Consider the following 26,561-nt stretch of genomic DNA (forward strand, 5'->3'; position numbering starts at 1 on the left):
ATTGTTTTTTAGATCTAGATAGAGTTTAATATGATACCAGAGACCTCCCACAGACCCCAGAGAGAGAGAACGATAGAGATGTTTAACAGATTCTCTGAAGCTTTTTGGCAAAAGACATGATGCTTATGAAAGGTCTCACTGTCCAAAATAGATTCGGATAAAATGAAAATGATATATTACTCTTTATCTACCTATTCCCTTTAATAAATCTCTTTTATTCAGAATAAGATTACAAATAATATACTATAAAAGGATGTTTCTTCAACTTCAGGTACTTTTAGCACTGTGTATTTCTAGAATATAAAGTCATTTTTTTTCACTCTCAGTAATTTAATTTCTCTACTAACCATGTCCAAAATGCACCACTGTGTCATATCCTGCGCATCTCAAATTCTGTATTGTGTTTAATAGAATTCTGTTGTGGAAATAACAGTGATGGAAATGATATTTTTAACATTAAAAAAAAAGAAAGAAAAAAAAAATTCGAATTGCTATGTCTCGCTAAGGCTACCTGCATAACTTACATTTTATGTATCCTAAATACAAACAGTTAAATCAGATTTTAACACTTTTTGCATAACTTGGCAAAATTACAGCTTTGTTGGAAATGACGCCCAAAATAAATATTCTGCTGATAAAGTGACATTTACCTTGATTTTTCTTTGTTTTCTTCAAACACCACTTGTCTCATATTTCATCTTAAGCATGCTATTCCCTGAGACTTTTGTTGACTTGGTAAACAAGAACACTAACTTTTAAGTAATTTTAATAAAAAAGAAATTTTTTAGAGGCAAAATTGTTTGGTGTGGTGTAAATGATGCCACACCTGTGGGACACTCTTAATTTTGTAAAAACGGATGGAAATCATTTTCACACAGTAAATATTGAAATGGATTTTTTTATTTGACTCTTTGTTCAGATTATCATAGTTTTAAACAATGTAATAATTTGTATTATTTATAATGGATTTTCATTAGTCTGTCAGTTGATTTAAATTTTTTATCGCGATTAATTGCACACATTTCCATATTTAATCGTGATTAATCGCAGATTTTGAAAGTGCTGAAATTTTACTCTCTATATATACTTATTCTCCTGTCAAAATGGACTTGTTTCAAAAAACAATATGTAACAATAATGTTTTATTAACATTTTCCAAACAAAGCCTTCCACAGTATAAAGTTAAAAAATGCACTAAAATTGCACCAATTCGAGTAACATTAAATGTTTCGCAAAGTCTAAGTGGGAGGATGACTAATTGAAAGAACTGTGCAACCATAGGTGGCATATTCGTTGCAATGTGCATTTAATCTCTTAAACTGTCATCCTACAGCAATCGTGAAGCCGTATTAATGATCCGTGTCAGCACGTAAACACCAGCATCAAGCGCCGCTTTGAACTCCACATGAAAAGCGCTTGCAAAAAAACGTCTCGTTCTGCCTTTTGGTGATAATTAAGAATTTACATGCTTTTGTGGTAATTAAATTGCGCCTTACACAGTCTACAATGCACTATTTCTGTGACGAGTCCCATCTGGGCTTGTTTTGTACAACAAATAGTGTTAAGAGGTCCTTTGCCCATCATTTGATCACTGGTACGGCTGTTGTGTGTGTTTTGTGGTGTGTGCGTCAGTGTAAAGACTTGGGGTGGACACTTCGCAAAGCTTCCGTCTTTTTTGACCAGTGTATTAGCTGGTTTATGCTTTATTAACAGTAAATGCATTAATCTCATATAAGAAAATTGAACGTGTTAAACCTTTTTAATTAATTGCCTGCGTTAACACGTTCACTTTGAGAGCTCTAATTTTCATAGGTTAATATTGAAAGTCTGGGTCTGGGAAAAGGCTAAAACCGTAAAATCCATACCAAAATATATATATTTTTTAAATTCATTATTAATGAGACTTTCATATAACAAAAAGAGAAAAAATGAACTCTGATTGTTTTAATAGAAATCAACCCCTGGAGCATAAAAGTGCCTGAAGTTTAAGAAACACACAAACATACAATATAAAATGCAAGACTACTGTCATATCTGACAGAAAAACATAAACAACAACAACAAAATGTCTAAGTGCACCTTTAAAGACATTTCTTTAATTCCTAAACTTTTCGGCAGCTCACAGCATTTTCACAATCCCTGTTTGCTGTGAGCTCACAATTATGCTTCTCCTGTGTGATCAAAGTATTATTTTATTATATAATAAGAGTTTTATATAATACCTTCAATGCAGTCATGTTACACCATGCTGTCTCTTATCCTGTAGGTAACAGAAGTCAAGGGGTTGAGCTCCATCCTGGTTGGCATGGTGACGTGTAGAAGTGCAGATTTTTTCACAGCACGACCACAGTTGATGGTTGTTGACATTACAGAACTGGGAACCATCAAGCTACAGCTGGAGGTGGTTTGGAAGTAAGTGCACATGGGTGGTGTTTACAAGACAATAGTAGTAACACATTTTTTTTTAAATATAATTCATACATACAAAGGTATCCTTGTTAAACCAGTGTAAATAATCAGCAGGTTCCCATTGTGACAATTAACGCCATACTAGTGTGACAACATGCTCAACGTGTTTTATAAACTGTAAATTTTTTCTTGTGCAATAATGGTAGTCATGTTCAAGAGCTTTTTTTAGGAAAGATTTGTCAAGGAATGTCTATTCAAAAATTTCTATTTCTTTGTAAGAAAAAAATCACTGGGATAAAATGTGACAACTAACCCTGGACTCACTGAAAAAGCTTAAGAGAATGTTCCGGATTCAATACACGTTAAGCTCAATCGACAGCATTTGTGGCATAATGTTGATTACCACAAAAAATAAATAAATAAAATAAATAAATAAAACAAATCGTCCCTCCTTTTCTTAAAAAAAAAAAAAAAAAGCTAAAATCTGGGTTATATTGAGGCACTTACAATGGAAGTGAATGGGGCCAATTCTTAAAAGTTAAAATACTCACTGTTTCAAAAGTTTAGCCACAAGACGTAAACAATATTCGTGTTAACATGATTTTAATGTGATAAAATCACTTACCAACCTTTTCTGTGTAAAGTTATATTTAATTTTACAGCTTTGTTGCCATGGTGATGTGACCACAAAAATGATCACAACAACTTACAGCTCAAATAATAGAGGTTTTAACAGAAGAATTAATGTAAGTGCATTTATAAAATTAAAAGCTTCACATAACTGTGTTTAAACCCTCCAAAAATTGGCCCCATTCACTTCCATTGCAAGTGCCTTTTTTTTTTTTTTTTAAAGAAAAATTATTTTTGTGGTGATCAGTGTTATGCCACAAATGCTGTTGATTGAGCTCAACTTGAATGAAACCCGGAATATTCCTTTAAGAGCATGTTTGAGGTTAGTTTAATTTTCTAATGGTTTGAATTTGCAAGCACAGTCTTAAAGCTGTTGAAAACTTACATTAGGAGTGCTACTCCCAGCATATTGTAGATCATTCTCTCCATCTCTTATACACACACAAACACCCCCCCTGTAAGTAAGGCTCTGCTATCAGCTAACACACACCAGCTGTGGAAGAACAGCTGACTGCAGAGAGAGAGAGAGTGATGGAAAAATAGTCCATTACTATACCCCATCTCTCTCTTGCACACACACAGATCAAATTTAATTGGTCTTTAAACAGTCCAGGTGGAAAAGATTTTTCACAGCCTCTTTTTACAGCGTCGCTAAATTAAACATCTCACAGCCTGTTCATCGTCTCTTTTTGCTGTTGTGTGTGATCTCATTTCCTGTGGTTCTGGTTAGTCTCTGTCAACAGTGTCACTCTTCATCAACCAGTGATGTTAAACACAAACTGCCACTCGACACAAAAAATAAAAAATACAAAAAAATGTTGATGCATTTGCAATGGAAGTGATTGGGGTCATTCCGTAAACGTAAAAATACTCACAGTTTTAAAAGTAAAGCCATAAGACATTAAACATTATACATGATTTTAGTGTGATAAAATTAGGGATTTACTTGTGTTAAAGCATTTGCAGAATACAGGGTTTAGCGGTGTTGTCAAATTGGAATATTGGATATAACTGTGCACAAATAAGATTAGTAAGCATTTTTATCACACTAGAATCATGTTGTTAACATGTATATTGTTTATGTCTTGTGGCTATACTTTTGAAACCGTGTGTATTTGATGTTTATGGATTGGCCCCATTCATTTCCATTGTAAGTGCATTAGTGTATCCGTGATTTTTGTTTTGTTTAAATAAATGAGGGGAAATAATTTTTTGTGGAAATCAACATTATGCAACAAATGCTGTAAATTAAGCTTAACTTATATTGAACCTGAAGCTTTTTATAATGAGTTACTTCACTTGAGTGCACATTTTGAGCATAAGGTGGTAGTTTATTGTATAAGTTAAGCTTATTTCTAGGGTTGGAGTGGGGTTATGTTTAGGACTGTGGTTAATGTTGGAGGTGGGGTTACACCTAGGTATGGGGTGAGGATAAGAATAGAGCTAGCTTGAGCTGTAGTTAGCTCCATACACAATTTAAATTCCTGTTTAAATCCAAACACCCATATATCCAGCAATACAATATATTTAGCCACTTCCTTTGAGTTGATCTTTTCATTAATTCATTTGTTGTTTTGGATATCTAGGAGCATGTCTTAATCAGTAATCAGTAGAGTCAGGGTTGTTATAGTTTTCAGTTTTGAATTTAATTTGTATTTCTTTTTCTATTTTCAGTTTGTCATTTAAATGTGGTGTTTGTTAGTTTTCACTCTATGACTGTTTTAAGTTTTAGTTTTTTCAGAAACATCTAGTTTGTTTTGTTTTATATTTTCTGTATGTTTATTTATTAATGGATTTTTTCTGTAAATTAATGCGTTATAGGAATAGTTCACCCAAAAATGAAAATTCTCATCATTTACTCATCCCATCCCAGATGTGTATGACTGTCTGTCTTTGCTGAACACAAATGAAGATTTTTAGAAGAATTTTTCAGCTCTGTAGGTTCAAGCAATTCAAGTGAATGGTGACCAGAACTTTGAAGCTCCAAAAAGCACATAAAGGCAGCATAAAAGTAATCCATACGACTCCAGTGGTTTAATCCATGTCTTCAGAAGTGATATGATAGGTGTGGGTGAGAAACAATATCAATATTAAAGTCCTTTTTTACTATAAATCTGAAAGTGAAAGTGGAGATTTACTGTTAAACAGGACTTAAATATTGATCTGCTTTTCACCCACACCTATCATATCCCTCCTGAAGACATGGATTTAACCACTGGAGTTGTATGGATTACTTTGATGCTGCTTTCATGTGCTTTTTGGACCTTTAGATTTCTGCCCACCATTCACTTGCATTGAAATGAAAGAGCTGAAATATACTTCTAAAAATCTTTGCTTGTGTTCTGCAGATCTGGGATGGCATGAGGGTGAGTAAAGGATGAGAGATTTTTCATATTTGGGTGTACTGTCCCTTTAATTAAATATGTTTAAGTGCATTACATTCCTGGTGGCCTTTTTAGTGTTATTGATAGCTATAATTTTCATGAAGTCATATTGTCAAAGTTTAAAATTGTATAATATACTTTGTATCAAAAACAAATTCATAAGTGGTCAGTTTTATTTCATTTTAGTTAGTTTTGGAGTTGTGAAATTTATTTTAGTTTCAGTTTTTTATATTACGTTTTTATTTTTATTGCTGTTTACGAATATGCTTTCATTTATTTTTCATTTTAGTTATCGTTAACAATTTTAACACTGAGTGGAGCCAGCCTTTTGATGAAAGTCTCTCTTTCTCTCTTACTATTTGTCTTTTTCTCCTTGCAGTCCATTTGATAGCAGTGAGGTGCGGCCCATCACTGCATCTGTCAGCCGCCAGTCGATCCACAGTAGGAAAGGATCTGTATATAGCTGGACACCTCCCAACACACCCAGTTTCACAGAGAAATACTTTTTAGTGAGTTAATGAACTTTATGCACACACACACAAGAAGCTGTAAAGGTGAAATGTGTAATTTTCCTAACGTTAAAATACTCTCTATCCATAGGCTTACTTATATAGACAATTATAAGTAAGCCATTTTAGGGTGACTTCCTAAAGTAAACACTAGTGCCACTTGTGGCACAAAAATTATACACTTCACATTTAAATACCTATAAACTGCTATAAGTTCTGTAAACATTTCTAAGATGATATGTTCTTTTCTTGTCTTTCTACTGAAGAGTTTAAAAAAAACATCACATGATTCGATCCATCTCCTTGTGCTATAGTCTATGATGCATCAGCTACAGGATGCAGATGGCTCTTTCTCCATTGGCTCTCGTGAATCCAGGGGTGTTTCTTTAATTAGCTACCTGGCAGACTCCACCCAGGCCCTCAGTCCTCCAGCCTATGAGAGGACAGGTTTTCCACCGCCCACGCCCCACTCAGCTCCGGACACCAAATTACAGGATGTACTGAAGACGCCCCCAGGAGATGTATGAAATTGTGTGAATTTTTTATTTATTTTTTACTAGTTTTTTTTTAAAGGCTTTTCATTTAGTGGTCAATGGAGAAAGATAGCAAAGGTAAAAATTCTGTCATTATTTACTCACCTTCACTTTGCACCAAACCTGTATGACTTTCTCTCTTCCATGGAACACAAACGGTGACTTTTCCAAAAGTCTTCACAGTGTTTATTTGCCACATAATGACAATGAATAGTGACTTGTTTTTGTCGAGCACCAAAAAATACAAAAAAGCACCATGAAACCACAGTTAGAGTAATCTGTAAGACTCATGCACTATTTTCCAAGTCTTCTGAAGCCATACGATCACTGTGCGATGTACAGAATTAATTTGAATAATTAATTAATAAAGCACTGAAATCAAACATGGCAGGTCCAAAAGTTTGATATTACAGTGAAAACTGGTATTTTCTTTGCATTTAAACCCAGAAATAAACAATGTTTCAGGATTTTGCACATTTTAAAACATAGAAGAGCTATGAAGAAGTAATAAAATAAAGAAATATTTAACATTCTGCACTATTTCTAGGTAACTAATCAAATGTAAGTAATTTGTAACCATGTTAATGCCTTAGTACAGTACTTGCTGTGGTAACGTGTGCATGCTGTCATTAAAGCAGAATATGGATGAAAATATGGATGCAAAAAAATGTCCCCATATTGAATTTCTCTGTTTAGGCATACTTACACATGTTATTGTACAAAGTGAGTTGATGTTAATTGAATTAAGAATTGAGAATTAATGTAAATGTATTAAATTTAAGTATTTGACATAAAAGGGTTACACGGTTTTCTTTAGAAAACTTTGCCATTTAAAGGTATAAGTGCCCCTAAAAATCAAAGCCAGGGAGCAAATATTGCCCCTTAATGGAAAACTTAATTTCTGACCTTGCTTTGGATCTCACTATATACAGTATATACTGTATACCCATGTAGAAATCCAGGAGTAATTAATTTCTTTCCCATCATAACCCTAGCCAGAAGAGAGTGTGGAATGGCCTTCAGAGACAGAGACACCTTCCCCCAGTTCTGCAGGAAGCAAGAGAGACTCCATATTCCTTTTTCACCATTACAGCACACCTGACATCTTGCGGCAGAATGGAGAGGTGACCACAAGCACAGGTGAGGGAGAGGTAGAGAGAACGACCGAAGAGGAGACCTCGTTCAAGCAGGGACTTGAAGAGAGATTCCCAGTGAAGGACAGAGGATTGAGCAGAGCCCAGAGGAGAGCTGTGATGAAGAGAATTACTTCACTGCTAGAGGATCTGCATGCAGCACTGCAAGAGATGAGCAATGTAGAGACCGAGTTAAAGAAACTAGATCTGCAGATACGGCAACTACATGAGGTCTTGAAGGTGGGATGGATGGATGGATGGATTGATGGATGGACGGACAGACAGACATATATAGATAGAGAGATACTGTAGACAGACAGACAGTCATAGATAGATGTGGTCAGTACTGCAGGGCAGCTCACTAGGTTTTTAACAAGGCTTCTCTCTTCTTCCTACTCATTTTGTATCTTTGTTCATGTTATAAGGACCTTGAGCCTCCTCAGATGCCCTCATGTGAAACACTAGCAGTAGAGGAAGAGGAAGTGCTGGGCAGTTTCGATTTCCTCTCTACTGATTTTAATGAGGATCAAGTCTCATGCATGGGTAGCGTCCGACACAGGAACACTGGGTAAGCCAGCAAACCTTTGACTCGATAGTTATTCTCACTATAACATAAACATGCTTACAAAATGACTAATGCATTAGTAAAATAAATAGATATTGATCATTAGCTGTGATCTGACCATATAAATCAATAAATAAGACATATTTATGCATGCAAAATAGCTGCATGTATCGAAACACTAGTTGCTGCGTTGCATCATAGATGAAGGCTCATTTTGCCCCCTTGTGGACGAAGTTAGGTACGTTAGCATGAAATGTTCATGCTCGCATTTATTTGTAAACTCGCAGACAAAGAGCTCATGCTATGTATATCCACATGTAAATATTAAATGTAATTAATGTTCTAAAATATTTAAATATGACGTATAATTGTACTTAACAAATATATTATGGTATTGCACATAGTATATATCTTAAATTAAAAATATACTTATATAAAATGATTATTGGACAAGTACAGTCTTGTGTTGATAGATTTTTTTAAATTAATAATAAATATGGAAATACAGCATCCATTAGTATAATGAAAAATGCAACTGAGTGTCTATTCTGTAGCTATAAAGGTAAATAAAATTACAATTTGTGTATTTTTTTTTCAGGATTGGTTCGTTCCATGAGAACACCTCAGAAGACATCGAGAGAGGACAAAACCGACAGAGAGGAGACAATGCATTGAAGGCATCACTCAGTACAGGGGTCTACAGTCTGGATCAAGCTCTTGAAACTCACCTTAGTATATGCACTATTTTGTTGAGGGTGAGAAATTTGTCACTTTCAATTAGTCAATCGAGCAGACAAAATTCAGTATCCATTGTTACTTCACTGTGGTCAATATCACTGTGAAACAAACACAAATAGTGGTCCCAAAAAGTTTTTTGAAGACTTCAGCCAAATGTAAAAATGTCTAGATGGCATTTCCTTGGACAATTATATATCAAACTACATTTATTGTAGAAAGTAGACATTCATGCAATACATTCAGTGCTCATGTTTTTTTACCTCCCAGGCTCTGAAGTGTTCTGACTCCGATCTTGTGCACAAAGACATCATGGAGGAGCTTTCACGTCAAGTTGATGTGCTGGACAAAATCAGTACTCTGTCACAGAGGAGGACGGATGAGATTTCAGTGAATGAGTGTAAGTATCACAACAGCCTCAGCCTTGAATAAGTAGACCTAAGAAATGTAAGATCTAAGTGCTAAGAAATCTCTGCTTGGGTCCTAATCATTGAGGTGAATGAATTGCTCTAATAACTACTATTCTTTTAAAATGAGAAATTAAAGAATTTATGATAGATTAATAAAAATAGTAACTGGTCACAGACTGTATATTGTGGTAATATGAAGCGGTGTGTATGCATTAATCATGTGGTATGCATGTGTTTCAGTGTTGTGTGGAGCTCCTAAGAGGATTGCAATATTTTGGAAGGAGTGCAGTGAGAGTGACACGCTTTTCTGCTGCTCCACCGATAGCTTTCTCAGGACACTGCGCAAACATCACATACACAAAGTCAAAGCCAAACAGCCTGGACAGCCAGATGCAGGTTTGGATATTCTATTCTATTCTATTCTGTTCTATTCTTCAAGATTTCATTCTGAAATTACTGAAATAATCAAATAATTTCTAAAGGGTATTTTATTCTATGTTTATTATACCTTATTTTTCCTTCAGAATTTTCTTCTCGGACTAATAAACCTCAGTCTAATAATTTGTAAATTATATTTCTATTCTTTTGTTCTTTCATAATTTCTTTCACAAACTACTGAAATAATATAACAATTTGTAAGGGATATTTCTGTTCTATTCTCTTCTGTTATTCCTTCAGAATTTTATTCTCAAACTACTAAATCTTAATGTAACATTTTTTATATTTCTATGATATTCTATTTTATTTAATTGCTCCTTCAGAATATCATTAATAAACTGCTAAATCTCAATCTAAAAATTAAAGGATATTTCTATTCTATTACAGATCATTCAGAAAGTATTCAGACCCCTTCATTTTTTCACATTTTATGTTGCAGCTTTATGCTAAAATGCTTTAAATTATTATTTTCACATCAATCTACACTCCATACCCCATAATGACAAAGCAAAAAACTTTGCAAATTCATTAAAAAAGAAAAGACTGAAATATCACATTGACATAAGTATTCAGACCCTTTGCTATGACACTTGAAATTTTGCTCAGGTGCATCCCATTTCTCTGGATCATCTTTGAGATGTTTCTACACTTTGATTGGAGTTCACCTGTGGCAAATTCAATTAATTGGACATGATTTGGAAAGGCACACACCTGTCTATATAAGGTCTCACAGCTGAAAATGCATATCAGAGCAAAAACCAAGCCTTGAGGTCAAAGGAACTGCCTGAAGAGCTCAGAGACAGGATTGTGTTGAGGCACAGATCTGGGGAAGGCTAAAACAAAATGTTTGGCTGCATTGAAGGTTCCCAAGAGCACAGTGGCCTCCATAATTCTTAAATGGAAGAAGTTTGGAACAACCAGGACTCTTCCTAGAGCTGGCCACCCGGCCAAACTGAGCGATCGGGGGAGAAGGGCCTTGGTATGTGAGGTGACCAAGAACCCGATGGTCACTCTGGTTGAGCTCCAGAGATCATGTGTGCAGATGGGAGAAACTTGCAAAAGGACAACCATCACTGCAACACTCCACCGATCTGGGCTTTATGGCAGAGTGGCCAGACGGAATCCTCTCCTCAGTGCAAGACACATATAAAAAGCACTTAATGGACTCTCAGACTGTGAGAAACAAGATTCTCTGGTCTGATGAAACGAAGATTGAACTGTTTGGCCTCAATTCCAAGCGTCATGTCTGGAGGAAACCAGGCACCACTCATCACCTGTGCAATACCATCTCAACGGTGAAGCATATTGGTGGTAGCATCATGCTGTGGGGGTGTTTTTCAGTGGCAGAGACTGGGGGATTAGACAGGGTTGAAGCAAATGCTGCAACATACAGAGATATCCTTTATAAAAACCTGGTCCAGAGCACTCAGGACCTCAGATTGGGCCGAAGGTTCACCATCCAACAGGACAATGAGCCTAAGCACACAGCCAAGACAATGCAAGAGTGTCTTAGGGACAATTCTGTGAATGTCCTTGAGTGGCCAAGCCAGAGCCCTGGACTTGAACCCAATCAAACATCTCTGGAGAGACCTGAAAATGGCTGTAAACCAGTGGTCCCCATCAAACCTGACAGAGCTTGAGAGGATCTGCAGAGAAGAATGGCAGAAAATCCCCAAATCCAGGTGTGCAAAGCTTGTTGCATCATACCCCAAAAGACTTGAGGCTGTAATCGCTGCCAAAGGTGCTTCAAATAAATACTGAATTAAGGGTCTTAAGTATGTCAATGTGATATTTCGGTTTTTCTTTTTTAATAAATTTACAAAGTTATTAAAAATCTGGTTTTTCTTTGTCATTATGGGGTATGGAGTGTAGATTGATGTGAATTGTTTTTTTAAATATTTTAGCATAAGGCTGCAACATAACAAAATGTGAAAAAAATGAAGGGTTCTGAATATTTTCTGAATGAACTGTACATTGTTCTTTTAGGAATGTAATTTGCAAACTATTAAAGGGGTCATGAAATGGAAAATAAAATTTTGCTTGATATTTAGACATATAAGAGGTACTATAAAAACATACTGTAAATTTCAGAACTCAAAACATCCTTCCAAGTCTAAAAAGAGCATTTATATTTGCCACACTGAATGAAACATCTTGTTTTGAAATCTGTGTGTTAATGACATCACAACACATTGCTCACTTGTACTTGCACGTCCCACAACATGCATCATCGCACCCTTGGCCCCGTCCACTGGCATGCAGTTCAAGTCAAGATGGCAGGCCTTGTGTGGCTAACTATTCCTTACATAACACCAAAGTGGACCCATCTCAAGTCTCATTTATTTATAAAGCACTTTCAAACTACACTGTAGCACCAAAGTGCTGTACATTGAAAATAAAATATAAAAACAACTATAAACACATCACACAATAACCAAAACATAAAAAAGACAACACCCAGAGTCCATCAATTATTAAAAGCCAATGAAAACAAAGTTTTTAAACGGGATTTAAAAATAGAAACAGAAGTGGAGGATCTAATGTCAAGAGGTAGACCATTCCACAACCTCAGACCAGCAACTGAAAAAGCTTGATCCCCTTTGAGCTTTAAGTAAGATCTGGGAACAGTCAACAGTAATTGATTGGCCGATCTTTATGATCTACATGAAAATGCAAATGTATAAGCTCAGTGAGGTAACCAGGAGCCATACCATGAACCACATTCAAAACAAATAACAGGACCTTGTGTTGAATTCTATACTGTACCGGTAACCAATGTAGTGAAGCTAATACCAGTGAAATGTGGTCCCTCCTCTTAGTATTTGTGAGCAGCCTAGCAGCCGCATTTTGGACTAGCTGCAACAGTGACATAGATGACTATCTAGTAAGTAAAGGGCATTGCAGTAGTCAAGGCAGGAAGAGATAAAAGCATGTACAGCTTTCTCCAGATCACTGAATGATAAAATCGATTTGGCAATTTGATTTTGGCAATGGCTCTTAGTTGATAAAAACAACTTTTCACAACAGCCTTAATCCGTCTGTCATATTTTAGTGCTGAATCAAAAACAACACCCAGATTTTTCACTTGGCTTTGCAAGGGGTAGCATATACAAAGAAGACAAAATCGGGCCTAAAATAGATCCCTGAGGAACACCACAAGTAATGGGTTCTGAGGAAGAAGAAAAATCTCCAAACCTTACCGAAAAGGATCTACCTTCAAGGTAAGATATAAACCATCTTAAAACTGTACCTTGTAACTCCACAGCATGCCTTAGAAGGCTAATAAGAACTCGATGATCTATAGTATCAAAATTGTCACCAATTATTAACGAATCATTTGCTACCTTAACAGAGCTGACTCAGTACTGTGACCAGCCCTAAATCCAGATTGAAACTTGTCTAAGACATTTGTTCTGAGTTAAAAAAGACTTCAGCTGAGATGAAACCACTTTCTCCAAAATATTTGGAAAGACTTGGCAGCTTAGAGATCGGCCAATAATTCTTCAGATCCAAAGGATCTAAACTTGGCTTCTTCAAAAGAGGCTGAACAATTGCTTACTTAAAGCAGAGAGGAACTACACTGTCAACAAGACTACTATTGATGGTAGACTTAATGCTAGGGCTAATGATATCTACCATCTCCTTGAGAAGGTGCACAGAAACAACATCACAGGGGGAATTAGAAGGCTTCAGATGAGAAATAATATATTTTACTTCTGAGAGAGACACAAGGTGAAACTGATCAAAAATCTCATCACTAACAGTCACTATCACCGGATCAGGGTCGAAAACTGGAGGAGGAAAACTCAACCTTATTTCCTTTATTTTATCAACAAAAAATGTCAGGGGTTTAAATCAACTCTCTCTGGGTTCAGTAAATGATTAATGGTGTTGGACAACACTCTGGGAGAGTAGAGTGTAAAGAAATAATATTAGAAAAATAATTTGCTCTTGCATCCTTCACAACCTTTTGATATTTCAAAAATGTATGTGAAACATACAATTTATCTTTTTTCCACCTCCATTCAGCCTTTCTACACTCCTGTCTGACAGCACGAGTAGCACTGTCTAACCTCTAACTAAACACAGTAACAGCTCATCAGGACCTGCCTTAAAAGAGGGAAACTCAATAAATGACGTAAAGGAGGAGGCTAAAAAGCATCTGTAAAAGCCGTAGATGTAGATGAAGTGTTCAGTCTAGACCAATAAGCAGAAGGCTGATAGCTAGATGATCCACAATTCAAAGTGACATTAAAAATCACAGGCATACGATCAGACAAACAGTAATTACTAGTTTCAACATTACAAATTTGAGGACTTAAAGATAATTCCAGATCCAACGTGTGACCCTGCTCATGAGGAGTGAAATTACAAGAATCTACTCAATCTGAAAACTGTGATACCAAAGGTTTTTCAGGACAACAAACATGAAAGTTAAAATCTCCCACAATTAAAATATTATATGAGATAGAAATAATATTTGACAAAGTGTCAGAAAATTCTATAATCAAATCTTAGGAGGTCTTAGGAGGTCTGTACACAATCAAACACAGCACAGAATTCTATAAGTCATGCATCATTAATTGGGCTTCAAAACTTAAGTAAAACTGATAGTTTACAGACGATAAAAGCCGACACTTGAAAAAAAAAAAAAACTTTATTTGGACCTCAGGGAAGATAATGAAATTATTTTAAAAAAGCACTTCATGACCCCTTTAAAACCCAGTGTAACGTTTTAAGGATAATTCTATTCTGATTTATTCTTCCCTTAAAACAATTTGTAAATTATACCTATTTCTGTTCTATACAGTACAGACTACTGAAACAATGTAACATTTTGTAATGGATTTACCCTATTATATTATATTATATTCCATAATTGTATTCTCAAACTATTAAAACTCATTTGATAACTGCTTAATCTCAATCTTAAAATTTCAAGATATTTCTATTCTATATTATTGTTCTTTAAGAATGTCATTCTCAAATTACTAAAACTCAGTATAACTTTTTAAGGATATTTCTATTGTGATATATTCTTCCTTTATAACAACTTGTGAAAGATTAATATTTCTATTCTATTGTGTTTTATTTTATTGTTCCTTCAGAATTCCATTAACAGACTACTGAAATAATGTAACATTTTGTAAGAGATATTTTTATTCTATTCTGATCTATTCTATTCTATTGCTCCAGAAATCTATTTCTTCAAATTACTAAAACTCATTTAGGAGGCCTGAGTAGCTCAGCGAGAATTGATGCTGACTACCACCCCTGGAGTTGCGAGTTCGAATCCAGGGTGTGCTGAGTGACTCCAGCCAGGTCTCCTAAGCAACCAAATTGGCCTGGTTGCTAGGGAGGGTAGAGTCACATGGGTTAACCTCCTCATGGTCACTATAATGTGGTTCACTCTTGGTGGGGTGCATGGCGAGTTGTGCGTGGATGCCGCGGAGAATAGCGTGAAGCCTCCACACGTGCTATGTCTCTGCGGTAACACACTCAACAAGCCACGTGATAAGATTCGGAGGCAACTGAGATTCGTCCTCCAACACCCGGATTGAGGTGAGTCACTACGCCACCATGAGGACTTAGAGCGCACTGGGAATTGGGCATTCCAAATTGGGAAGAAAAGGGTAGAAAAAAAAATAAACGAATTTACAAACTGCTAAATCTTACAGTTAACAGACTGCTGAAATAATGTAACATTTTGTAAGGGATTTACTCTATGCTACTCTATTGTTCCATAATTTATTCTCAGACTATTAAAACTAATTTACAAACGGCTAAATCTCAATTTAACAATTTAAATATATTTCTATTCTATTTTATTGGTCCTTAAGAATGTCATTAACAAACTTTTAAAACTCTATTTAACTTTTTGTTAAGAATATTTCTATTCTAATCTATTCGTCCCTTAAAATAATTGGTAAAGGATAAATATTTCTATTCTATTGTTGCTTACTGATGCCAGTGTTTTGTTCTTTCCTGTAGTGTTTGGTCAGTTGCTGCATCAGGTTCAGTCCAGTTGTATGATGGTATCAGTGACTCAGTGCACTACAGACAGAGTCACTGTGTTTCAGCTGTTAGTCTACCTCAACAGATGGAGTATAACTGACTTTGGAGAGCACATCTCTATCCTCTCTAAAGAAGGTAACCTCACAGACTTTCAAAATATACCCACCCTAGGATTACACATACAAACTTCAGAGCAACTTTTTCTGACATACAGTACTTTTAGATTTCTCTCCACCAGTTGGTTGTGAGTTCATTGGTTTCTCCCAGTTGGCTTTAACCAATCAATAATCCGAAAAGCTTCCCAACAGATCTCATAAAGAGACTCCCCCTGTGTTTCTGTGATTGGTTTACTGCAGTGTATCTGATAGCCTGTCTGGAAAGTCCCAAGAGGAGACATGCCCTGAAGAAGCTGAAAGGGAAACGGATCTCTGAGCTGCAGCCGACGGGACACACACTTCAACTGTTGGCCAAACTACAAACAGACGCCAATCACAAGGTGGCCTCGGCAGCCACTTCCTGTCTCAACAGAGCCTCACGATCCAAATCCTTCAGGGCAAAGGTAAAGAAGATACAAGTCTAAGGGGCTGTTCACACCAAACACATTTTTACATCCGTTTTTCCTATGTAGACGTGCGCTAGACGGCCATCTTTGGATGATCTCTGAAAGTGCTGAGCTTTCTGTGTGATCTACTCATGTTTTATAGGCAGTGGTTCACTACACAGATCTGTTGAAAAACAGCAACACACAAGTGCAACATGAAGCCTGTTTGGCTCTCAGATGTCTGAAGGTAAGTTTTATACAATGTAAAATTAGCTCACCTCCAAGTCTCTATAATATTCTGGTCTCTAAATATGGCTCAGGTCTCTCTTTCAGTGTAAGTCTGTGGGGTTTTTACACCCGTTTTATTGTCTGCCAGGGGAAAATCTTAAGTGTGATGAACGTTTAGAAAAGTAAAAACACACCTCTTCTCAATAAGCCGCACAATTTGAAATATCATTCTTGTCGATCATTTGATTGGGTAAAATTTCTATTGTTTTGATCTATGTAATACTTTTCAGTATTGAATTGATTATAAGTATAGGGAACACCGGGGCTAGTTGTCACATTTTTTTACTCCATTGAACATTTTTATAGTAGGTTTACTTTTAGAAGTCAATTTCTGCATGGCCACATACCTCAAGGTCTTGGCAACAAAAAAAGCTTATGAATATTTTCACCGTTCTTGCCCAGAAATAAAGATACAGTTCATTGAACACACATTGATCTTTTGTGACAACTTGCCCCAAAAGCAGGGCATTTGTCTCTTGATATGACTGCTTTAGACGAAGTGGTTTGTGATGTGCATTTCTCAGGCCTCAGAGAGTGCAGAGCAGGTGGCCGAGCTGTGGTATTCAGCAGATGAAGACCTGAGGAACGCCGCACGGGAGACCATACTGTCCTTTGGTAACTGACACTAAAGCTGTTCCTACAATTTCACCATATCTTTAAGACAACTTTACATATAGCAGTTGAGTCCATTTAAATTAGCTAATGCAGATAGCTCAATTTACAGTATTTGGATACTTAAGCTACAATTAAAAATGTCTGAATGTCATTGGATTAATTAATAAAAAAACCTTACTACTTTTTGTGAAATGTTGTTTGGAAAGTGTGCTTGTGCTATCATGCTTTAACCCTTCCGTGGTCTTAACGATCAAGTCCCTACTTTGAACCTAGAGGGTCAAATTGACCCTTTTTTATGTTCAATTTCAAAAGCTTGTAATAAAGGCTCTGTTTGCTCTATCTCTCTAATATTTTGTTTCTCTATCACCTATTACAATATACAGATCAGAAAGGCAGGGGGAGCCCCAACTCCGCCCATAGACATCCAGTCTTTTTTGAGAAGTCTAAATAAAATTTTAGAAAAGGTCAAAATGTTATTATATGAACTCTCTCTCTCTCATACACACACACGCACACAAGTACAGACAGACACCCACACTCATTGACCACAGTCACAAATGCAAACACAAAAATAAAGTTCAGCAAAAACAAGTATTATAAACAAATCAATGTTTGAATATGTTACTGAATATTGATGATAAAAACCTGAGGTTCTTAGCCTTCTAATGACACCAAGATCTCATTTGTAGTCCATTCAGTGGCTGAGATATTCTACAAAACATGGGAAAAGGGTGGGGCTTCCAAAAAAGTCTGGATGACTAGGGGCAGAGTCACAAACCATGTTGGGGCGCCCCCTGGTTTTCAAATTTGTATGTTGTGATAGAAGAAAAAAAAAATGTTTTAGTGTTTGCTGTCATCTAGTGGAATGATCTAAGACATTCCACTTTGCTCTATCTCCCTAAAAGTAGGGAGATAGAGCAAACAGGGCCTTTATTACAAGCATTTGAAGCCTTTTATTTTTTTTTTTTTTTTTTTTTTTACACGATTTTTGAAGCTGCGTTGAGGCATCCCCTGTCTTTCAGATGTGTATTTTGGAATAGAAGGTGATAGAGAAAAAATATATTTTTTCTAGTGTTAGCTGGCACGTAGAACAACGATTTAAGACCAAAAGTAGAGAGTTAGTGCAAACAGAGCTTGTATTATAAGCTTTTGAAATTGAACATAAAAAAGGGTCAGTTTGACACTTAAGTACCAGGGTGGTGACTTTTTTGTAGCGATGTGTATAAATACATGAAATTAAAAAAAAATGGCATTGTCAGGTTCAGATCACCTCTGTGGAGGATGTCATGAAGTTTTATGCTGAAAACTTAGTTACGCTGATGTAAATCAGTGTTAACCACTTAGTTTGAGATTTTGTTCTCTAATGCAATGAATTTCATAAATGTTTAATATGTGGCTTAAGTGCTACTGTTGTTTTTATTGTCATGTATTTAAAATCGAAAACTAACTTATCCCTGTCCTAAGTACAATGGAAAAATTGAACTTATCTGTCATTTTTCTGTTATGTTTTTTCCCATTGTTAGGTAAGAAAGGCCATATGGCATTTCAGCGTATGGACCAGATCTATGAGCTACAAGAGGAGGCCTATAAGAACTTGGAAACAGAAATCACAATCTTATAGAAACACCAGAAACTCATTTGACTTTATCTGATTGGTTAGTGCTCAGGCCGGTTTTGATAAAACACATTCCATATGTGTGCTTGTACGTATATTGCCTGGTATTTAATATGCATTTTAAGTATTATTTCCATTTTGTGTTATTTTAACTGAAGTGAAATATTTATGAATAAACTGTTTTCTATATTATATATGTATGATATATAGCATAAAACGTATTGACAATAAATGTAAATATCAGCTCTCAGAGTTGCTCATTAATTAAAGCAACAACTAATCTGTTTTGATGGCTGTTTAGTTATAATTTCAACCTATGCGAGGTCCAAAAAATAAATCGTTCATGACTATAAACATCTATATCCTACCATTTTGATTAGTTTGCATAATTTTTCCTTTTACATTCCCAAGGAGTCCAATTCATGTTCTATTTTTGTGCATCTTACCAGAATGTGTATCAAACACATACAGGTGCATCTCAATAAATTAGAATGTTGTGGAAAAGTTCATTTATATCAGTAATTCAACTCAAATTGTGAAACTCGTGTATTAAATAAATTCAATGCACACAGACTGAAGTAGTTTAAGTCTTTGGTTCTTTTAATTGTGATGATTTTGGCTCACATTTAACAAAAACCCACCAATTCTCAAAAAATTAGAATACATCATAAGACCAATAAAAAAACATTTTTAGTGAATTGTTGGCCTTCTGGAAAGTATGTTCATTTACTGTATATGTACTCAATACTTGGTAGGGGCTCCTTTTGCTTTAATTACCGCCTCAATTCGGTGTGGCATGGAGGTGATCAGTTTGTGGCACTGCTGAGGTGGTATGGAAGCCCAGGTTTCTTTGACAGTGGCCTTCAGCTCATCTGCATTTTTTGGTCTCTTGTTTCTCATTTTCCTCTTGACAATACCCCATAGATTCTCTATGGGGTTCAGGTCTGGTGAGTTTGCTGGCCAGTCAAGCACACCAACACCATGGTCATTTAACCAACTTTTGGTGCTTTTGGCAGTGTGGGCAGGTGCCAAATCCTGCTGGAAAATGAAATCAGCATCTTTAAAAAGCTGGTCAGCAGAAGGAAGCATGAAGTGCTCCAAAATTTCTTGGTAAACGGGTGCAGTGACTTTGGTTTTCAAAAAACACAATGGACCAACACCAGTAGATGACATTGCACCCCAAATCATCACAGACTGTGGAAACTTAACACTGAACTTCAAGCAACTTGGGCTATGAGCTTCTCCACCCTTCCTCCAGACTCTAGGACCTTGGTTTCCAAATGAAATACAAAACTTGCTCTCATCTGAAAAGAGGACTTTGGACCACTGGGCAACAGTCCAGTTCTTCTTCTCCTTAACCCAGGTAAGACGCCTCTGACGTTGTCTGTGGTTCAGGAGTGGCTTAACAAGAGGAATACGACAACTGTAGCCAAATTCCTTGACATGTCTGTGTGTGGTGGCTCTTGATGCCTTGACCCCAGCCTCAGTCCATTCCTTGTGAAGTTCACCCAAATTCTTGAATTGATTTTGCTTGACAATCCTCATAAAGCTGTGGTTCTCTTGGTTGGTTGTGCATCTTTTTCTTCCACACTTTTTCCTTCCACTCAACTTTCTGTTAACATGCTTGGATACAGCACTCTGTGAACAGCCAGCTTCTTTGGCAATGAATGTTTGTGGCTTACCCTCCTTGTGAAGGGTGTCAATGATTGTCTTCTGGACAACTGTCAGATCAGCAGTCTTCCCCATGATTGTGTAGCCTAGTGAACCAAACTGAGAGACCATTTTGAAGGCTCAGGAAACCTTTGCAGGTGTTTTGAGTTGATTAGCTGATTGGCATGTCACCATATTCTAATTTGTTGAGATAGTGAATTGGTGGGTTTTTGTTAAATGTGAGCCAAAATCATCACAATTAAAAGAACCAAAGACTTAAACTACTTCAGTCTGTGTGCATTAAATTTATTTAATACACGAGTTTCACAATTTGAGTTGAATTACTGAAATAAACGAACTTTTCCACGACATTCTAATTTGAGATGCACCTGTATTTGTTTTACAGAAAAACATTGTTAGTGAAAAGTACGAAGCTGCTTGGATGAGAGGGCGAGAATTGTTTTTTGAAATATTTTTGTATGCTCTCACAATAGTTTGTTCCCTTGCAATAAATTAACCATGATTTTACTACAGTAACAATATTTTAACCATGATATTCGTTGTGAAGCCATAGTGATAATACAGGAAAATGAAAACTATGGGAATAAAAATTATAATTTTGTGGTTATGGTTTTACTATACAAATATCATAGTTAAATTGTGGTAACTGGAGTAAAACCATGGCTTTACTATATGCAACCATGACAGTTCCATGTTTTTTTTTTTTTTTGTGGAAACATTGTTTTACTATAGTAATATTATAATAACCATGAAAAGTAACAATGTTTTTTGGCGGAAACCATGGTTTTTGTACAGTATACTTTATCTATTTATATATATATGTATCTAAACCATGGTTTAACTATGGATTAACCATAGCTAATCTTGTGGTTACTATGGTTTTACCACAGTATTTGTAGTAAAACCATAAACAAAAAATTATGATTTATAGTTTTCATTTTCCTGTATTATTACTATGGATTTACTGTGAATATCAAGGTTAAAATATGGTTACTGCAGTAAAACCATGGTAAATTTATTGTGAGGGAACGCAAACTATTTCAGAAAAAAAAAAATCCTGCCCTGTCCTCTAAGGGGCTCTGCACCTTTATTCATCCCTTATGAAAATTAAATATGGTTTTACTACAGTAAACATATTTTAACCATGATATTTGTGGTAATACAGGAAAACAAAAACAAATAAAAATCAAACGTACTTCCAAAAAAACATGATCAATTTGTGGTATAGGTAATATGGTTACATGGTTTCTGTAGGTTTACTATAGTGAAACCATGGTTAATTTTCATATGGGCATTTTATTTACTACATGGTGTAGTTAAACTGTATATGGCCTAACTGTGTGCTTTTTGTTTTTCCTGCTAGTAATATGGTTTTACTACAAATATAGTATAGTTATCGTAAATTTAGTGCTTACAGTTCCAATTAAAATACCATAATTGAACTACGGTTACTGTAGTAAAACCATGGTTAATTTTCATTAGGGATGGATAAAGGTATTGCGAGGGAATGCTAAACTATATCAGCAAATTTAATCATCTCTTTAATCATCAATAAAACAGCCAATAGTTTCAGACTTCCTAATAAAGAATATTACAACAGCTTATGCAGTTACATCCATGCTGAAAAATTTGACTTAATGACACAGTGAACAGGTTTTAATGTCTGAAATGGTCTTTTCTCACAAACAGTGTCCCGAAGTTTGACATGGTGTAGTGGACTAAAGCACTGAACTGATAAGCGGAAAGTTGTTGGTTCAATCCCCACAGCCACCACCATTGTGTCCTTGAGCAAGGCACTTAACTCCAGGTTGCTCCAGGGGGATTGTCCCTGTAACAAGTGCACTGTAAGTCACTTTGGCGTCTGCCAAATGCATAAATGTAAATAATTAATCTAAAACCATTAAAAAAAAACAAGCAGTTTGAATGACCTCATATTGAGAGACTACATGAACTGTTTGTATTTTTAAAAATGTGTCATAGTTCACACAAAAATGAAAAATCTCATCATTTACTCTAATACCATCCCAGATGTGACTTACTTTCTTCTACAGAACACAAATATTTTTAGAAGAATATCTCAGCTCTGTATGTTCATACAATGCAAGTGAATGGGTACCAACATTTTAAAGCTACAAGCATATAAATGCAGCACAAAAGTAATCCATAAAACTCCAGTGGTTAAATCTATACCTTCAGAAGCGATATGATAGGTGTGGGTGATAAACATATCAATATTAAGCCCTTTTGTTTTTTTTGTTTTACTATAAATCTCCACTTTCACTTTCTTCTGTTTTTTGTGATTCACATTTTTCACACCACCTACTGGGCAGGGAGAAGAATTTGTAGTAAAAAAGGACTTACATTTTGATCTGTTTCTTAGCCACACCTATCATATCACTTCTAAAGATACAGATTTAACCACTGGGGTCTTATGGATTACTTTTATGCTGATTTATGTGCTTTTTGTTGCTTTAAAATGTTGGTACCCATTCACTTGCATTGTATGAACCTACAGAGCTGAAATATTCTTCTAAAAATCTTTGCTTGTGTTCTGCAGAAGAAAGACAGACATACACATCTGGGATGGTATGAGGGTGAGTAGATGAGAGAACTTTCATTTTTGGGTGAACTCTCCCTTTAAGTAAACTGGAATAGAAATGTTTCGATTTCTTACAGCACCTAAAATATACAGTTTTCTAAAATCTTGAAGTTGAATGCAAAAAAAATGAAGCACATATTTGGAACTAAATGTGGATTAATGATTCAACCATATTGCTTGCTTAGATCATTAGAAACTTTATTGAATTAAAAGTTGTGACAGCATTTGAGCTAATTCAGCAGTGCAGAAACAAGAGCCCATCGGGGACTACGATGCGCTCCACACCTTTAGCTCAACTTTAATTCACCTCTATCCTCTTAACACTTGTATTAATACCGATTATTGACACAAGAACAGAAACCCAAAAATCACAATATACAAACTCTGACACACGCGCACACATTATCATCTACCCTTCAGAAAAAAATTCAGCATCCAGAAATTAAAGAGTGTGCACCGAACACAACAAGAAAGGAACCCTAGAGGTAACCCATGCAAGCGTCAAGACTCCTTAACCAAAGTTGAGATATCCCTGTGCCATGGGGAACAGATCTGAGTCAGGGAACGAGGGCAGTTCGTTATGGGTTACAGTGTGGGTACAAAGAACTTAAACGTCCCAGCATTTATGGTGGGTTTTGGATTCACAGTCCGGATTGAGATTAACCGGGGTCTGTGTAAGAGTGCCATTGGACTTCTAGGTGCCCACAATGTTGGGGTCGTGTGCTGAGGCTGGCAGTGGCGAGTCGTGGCAGTGATACAGAAAGCAGTTTCCCCAGCAGCTGTAGCAGATGAGAAACAGCGCCGCCAGGAAGACTAAGGCACAAATGGTACATGGCTTCCTCTCCAACAGGAAGCTGATCAGGTAGAAGCCCATGAACATGGAGTGGTTGAACCACAGGGCCGGATTCAACGGTTTAGGGATCAAGAGAACCGGGAGTAACCACTGGAGGCAGTACATTGTGTCTGTGGTGTGGGGTGGCCTAGAATGAGCTCAGATATCCAACGTGACACTACACACTGACAAATCCCTTGTGTATCTGCAAGGGATTAGACTTGAAATCCAAATACAGGGCGAGGCCTTTGGAAACGGAGAGAAAGAAAACAAATGAATACATATAGTTAGATCATTTATAGGCAAAGAAATTCAAGCTTCTCTTACAGTCAAAGGCTATACTCAGTCAAAACCATAGAAGGCATCGAGGTGTGTATTTTAAAAAAGCAACGGTGTGTATTTTAGGAAATTGTGCACCAGAAAGCTATTTTTAGTTCGTGGCCTTGAGTTCTAGATGATGAAACATGGAGCTAACATGACAGCCAGTGTAACTTCAATCTATATAAACATGTTGGACTAGTTAACCCTTGTGCGACCTTGGAGACATTTTTGTCTTTTTCATTTTTTCGATAATTTTGGTTGTTAATGCCAACGGCATACATTTTGCCAAAGGTGTGTATTTTGGGGGGAATTTTGATATTTCAACCTCAGTTCCTATAATACACAGTGTACACAAAATAGTTACACTCAGGACCTTAAGGACAAAAATGTCCCCATTGAAACCCATTAAACTGCAATATTAGATCCCAGTGCCATTAAAGCATAAAATCATGAATTCTACGATATTATGCTTTCATTCCCGAACCTTGGCACCATTTTTCTCATTTTTAGCCTATGGAGCAAATACATGGTTTTTTCCTATTTTCTGTTTGCTGTATTATAGAGCACTGCAGGCCAATTTAATAAACGATGCAACTAAAACTGTGTGGGTGTGTTGGTATTAATGTCAGTGTGTTTTGTATGTGGGAATTGAGAAATGTGTGTAAAAAAACAACATTGGCATTAGGTAAACAAACTGGCATTTAAAGGGTTAAAATCCTGAAAATGAATATTTGATCAGGACTGATGCTGGTTAAAAAAAACAAATCAGTGAAAGTGGAAAATAATATTAATATATAATATTATGGCAGTTTTTTTGACACGGACATTTTTGTCCTCTAAGGTCCTGAGTGTGAGGTTTTTTTTTTTTTATCTGACACTGCACAAAAAAATAATAATGCATCAAAATCAATGTTGTTGCTAATCACTGACATATCCCAGACTGTGTTAATCCCCCCCCCTTTAGCATTTAGTATATGGAAAATAATATTTTTGTGTGTGGGGGGGGGGGAGGGGTTCATAAAAAACAACAGTGGCACTATATAAACAAACTGGCATTTAAAGGGTTAAAATCCTGAAAATGAGTGAATATTTGGTAGTTATGATCAGGACTGTTTTGGTTAAAAAAAAAATTTAACTAATTGAAAGTGGAAAATAATATTAATATATAATATTATGGCAGTTTTTTTGACGCGGACATTGTTTGTCCTCTAAGGACCTCTGAGTAACTTTTTTAAAGTTACTCACAAGGGTTAAATAAGTTAAACACTCAAAGCAGTGTTAAATGTCTTATAAACTAACATTACCAGCTCACGGTCTCGATAATTCCAAACTATCTAAATATATGTGAACTTTAATAACAACTAAGCATTTTAAATGTTTGCCAAGTGTAAAACAAAAAACATATAGCGATCTAATAGACATGATAAACTGACACATTTTAGGAGAATAACAAAAGCTTCACATTTAGAAAATATTTCTGGCAATACTGTTTACACGAATAAACTACTAAAGAGGTACACATTTGATATTTAGTGTGATATAATACTTCATTGTGAATATGAACAAGATTCCAGGTTGTGTGTTTTGAGTATATCACCCCCCAAAAAAATAATAATAATAAAAATTAAAAAAAAAGAAATAAAAAGAAAAGAAAAGAAAAAAGATGTAAACAATAAAAACAGTAATATTAGCTTGATGGCTAACCGGATATCTAGCATGCGTTAGCATGTGGCTACGTGTTAGCAGCGGAATAAACCGTCCAATCACAAATTTGGAAATATATCAGTGTTTAAATCTTAAATGAACGAGCTTGAAAACATGAAAAGGCACCAATAACAATATTCAGACCTGCCATTCTTAAAAGTCAATCTTGATCTCGCATGTACACCGCCGCCATTGCTTTCTTTCTGGTGATTGCGTAGATTTGTGCAACTCAAAGGACCCCTTGTGTCTCACAAGTGCCTGATCATAATTAAAGAAAACTTTTCTTCTCCGAAATTTACCAAAACATGTAGGCTAAATTATCAAAGATTTGTGTTGGTTTGTGATGAGATGGTTTATTAAATATCTGTATTCGCTTACAAAAAGTACTGTGATGGTAACAACTTGATACTTTGATATGTTATTTGGGTCATTGACAAATAAAGTTATCCGAGGTGTTAATTAAAAATCTAGTTTAACCCTTGTGCGTTTAAGTTACTCAGAGGTCCTTAGAGGACAAAAATGTCCACGTCAAAAAACTGCCATAATAATATTATATATTAATATTATTTTCCACTTTCAGTGAGTTAATTTTTTTTTAACCAACATCAGTCCTG

General features: G+C 35.9%; 2 protein-coding genes across 4 annotated transcripts in view; one reads left to right on the plus strand and one right to left on the minus strand.

The window, feature by feature from the left end:
* LOC127445997 (RIPOR family member 3-like) overlaps nt 1-19,321 on the plus strand; it is a 68,776-nt gene extending 49,455 nt beyond the window's left edge. The window contains exons 14-26 of one of the 2 annotated variants that reach the window (XM_051706572.1): nt 2,267-2,412; nt 5,803-5,932; nt 6,247-6,453; nt 7,461-7,838; nt 8,024-8,166; nt 8,762-8,918; nt 9,169-9,298; nt 9,549-9,704; nt 15,738-15,896; nt 16,118-16,320; nt 16,466-16,549; nt 17,115-17,205; nt 18,729-19,321. In XM_051706572.1, the coding sequence (XP_051562532.1) occupies nt 2,267-2,412; nt 5,803-5,932; nt 6,247-6,453; nt 7,461-7,838; nt 8,024-8,166; nt 8,762-8,918; nt 9,169-9,298; nt 9,549-9,704; nt 15,738-15,896; nt 16,118-16,320; nt 16,466-16,549; nt 17,115-17,205; nt 18,729-18,826 (2,082 nt within the window). In that variant the 3' untranslated portion in view covers nt 18,827-19,321. The remainder of the gene's footprint in view (nt 1-2,266; nt 2,413-5,802; nt 5,933-6,246; nt 6,454-7,460; nt 7,839-8,023; nt 8,167-8,761; nt 8,919-9,168; nt 9,299-9,548; nt 9,705-15,737; nt 15,897-16,117; nt 16,321-16,465; nt 16,550-17,114; nt 17,206-18,728) is intronic. The other variant, XM_051706573.1, reaches the window with a different exon arrangement.
* Nucleotides 19,322-23,267: 3,946 nt separating this feature from the next.
* On the minus strand, nt 23,268-26,194 carry LOC127446444 (bladder cancer-associated protein-like). 2 transcript variants are annotated; one of them, XM_051707348.1, is made up of 2 exons: nt 26,092-26,194; nt 23,268-24,168 (listed from the first exon to the last, which is right to left on the minus strand). In XM_051707348.1, exon 2 carries the CDS (start codon nt 24,046-24,048, stop codon nt 23,785-23,787), a length of 264 nt encoding a protein of 87 aa, XP_051563308.1. In that variant the 5' UTR covers nt 24,049-24,168; nt 26,092-26,194; the 3' UTR covers nt 23,268-23,784. The 2 variants fall into 2 exon arrangements, with proteins under 2 accessions (XP_051563308.1, XP_051563309.1); XM_051707349.1 differs by having other exon boundaries at nt 26,096-26,192.
* Between the last annotated feature and the right edge of the window lie 367 nt (nt 26,195-26,561).

Source organism: Myxocyprinus asiaticus, chromosome 9 (assembly GCF_019703515.2).
Source record: "Myxocyprinus asiaticus isolate MX2 ecotype Aquarium Trade chromosome 9, UBuf_Myxa_2, whole genome shotgun sequence".
NCBI lineage: Eukaryota > Metazoa > Chordata > Actinopteri > Cypriniformes > Catostomidae > Myxocyprinus > Myxocyprinus asiaticus.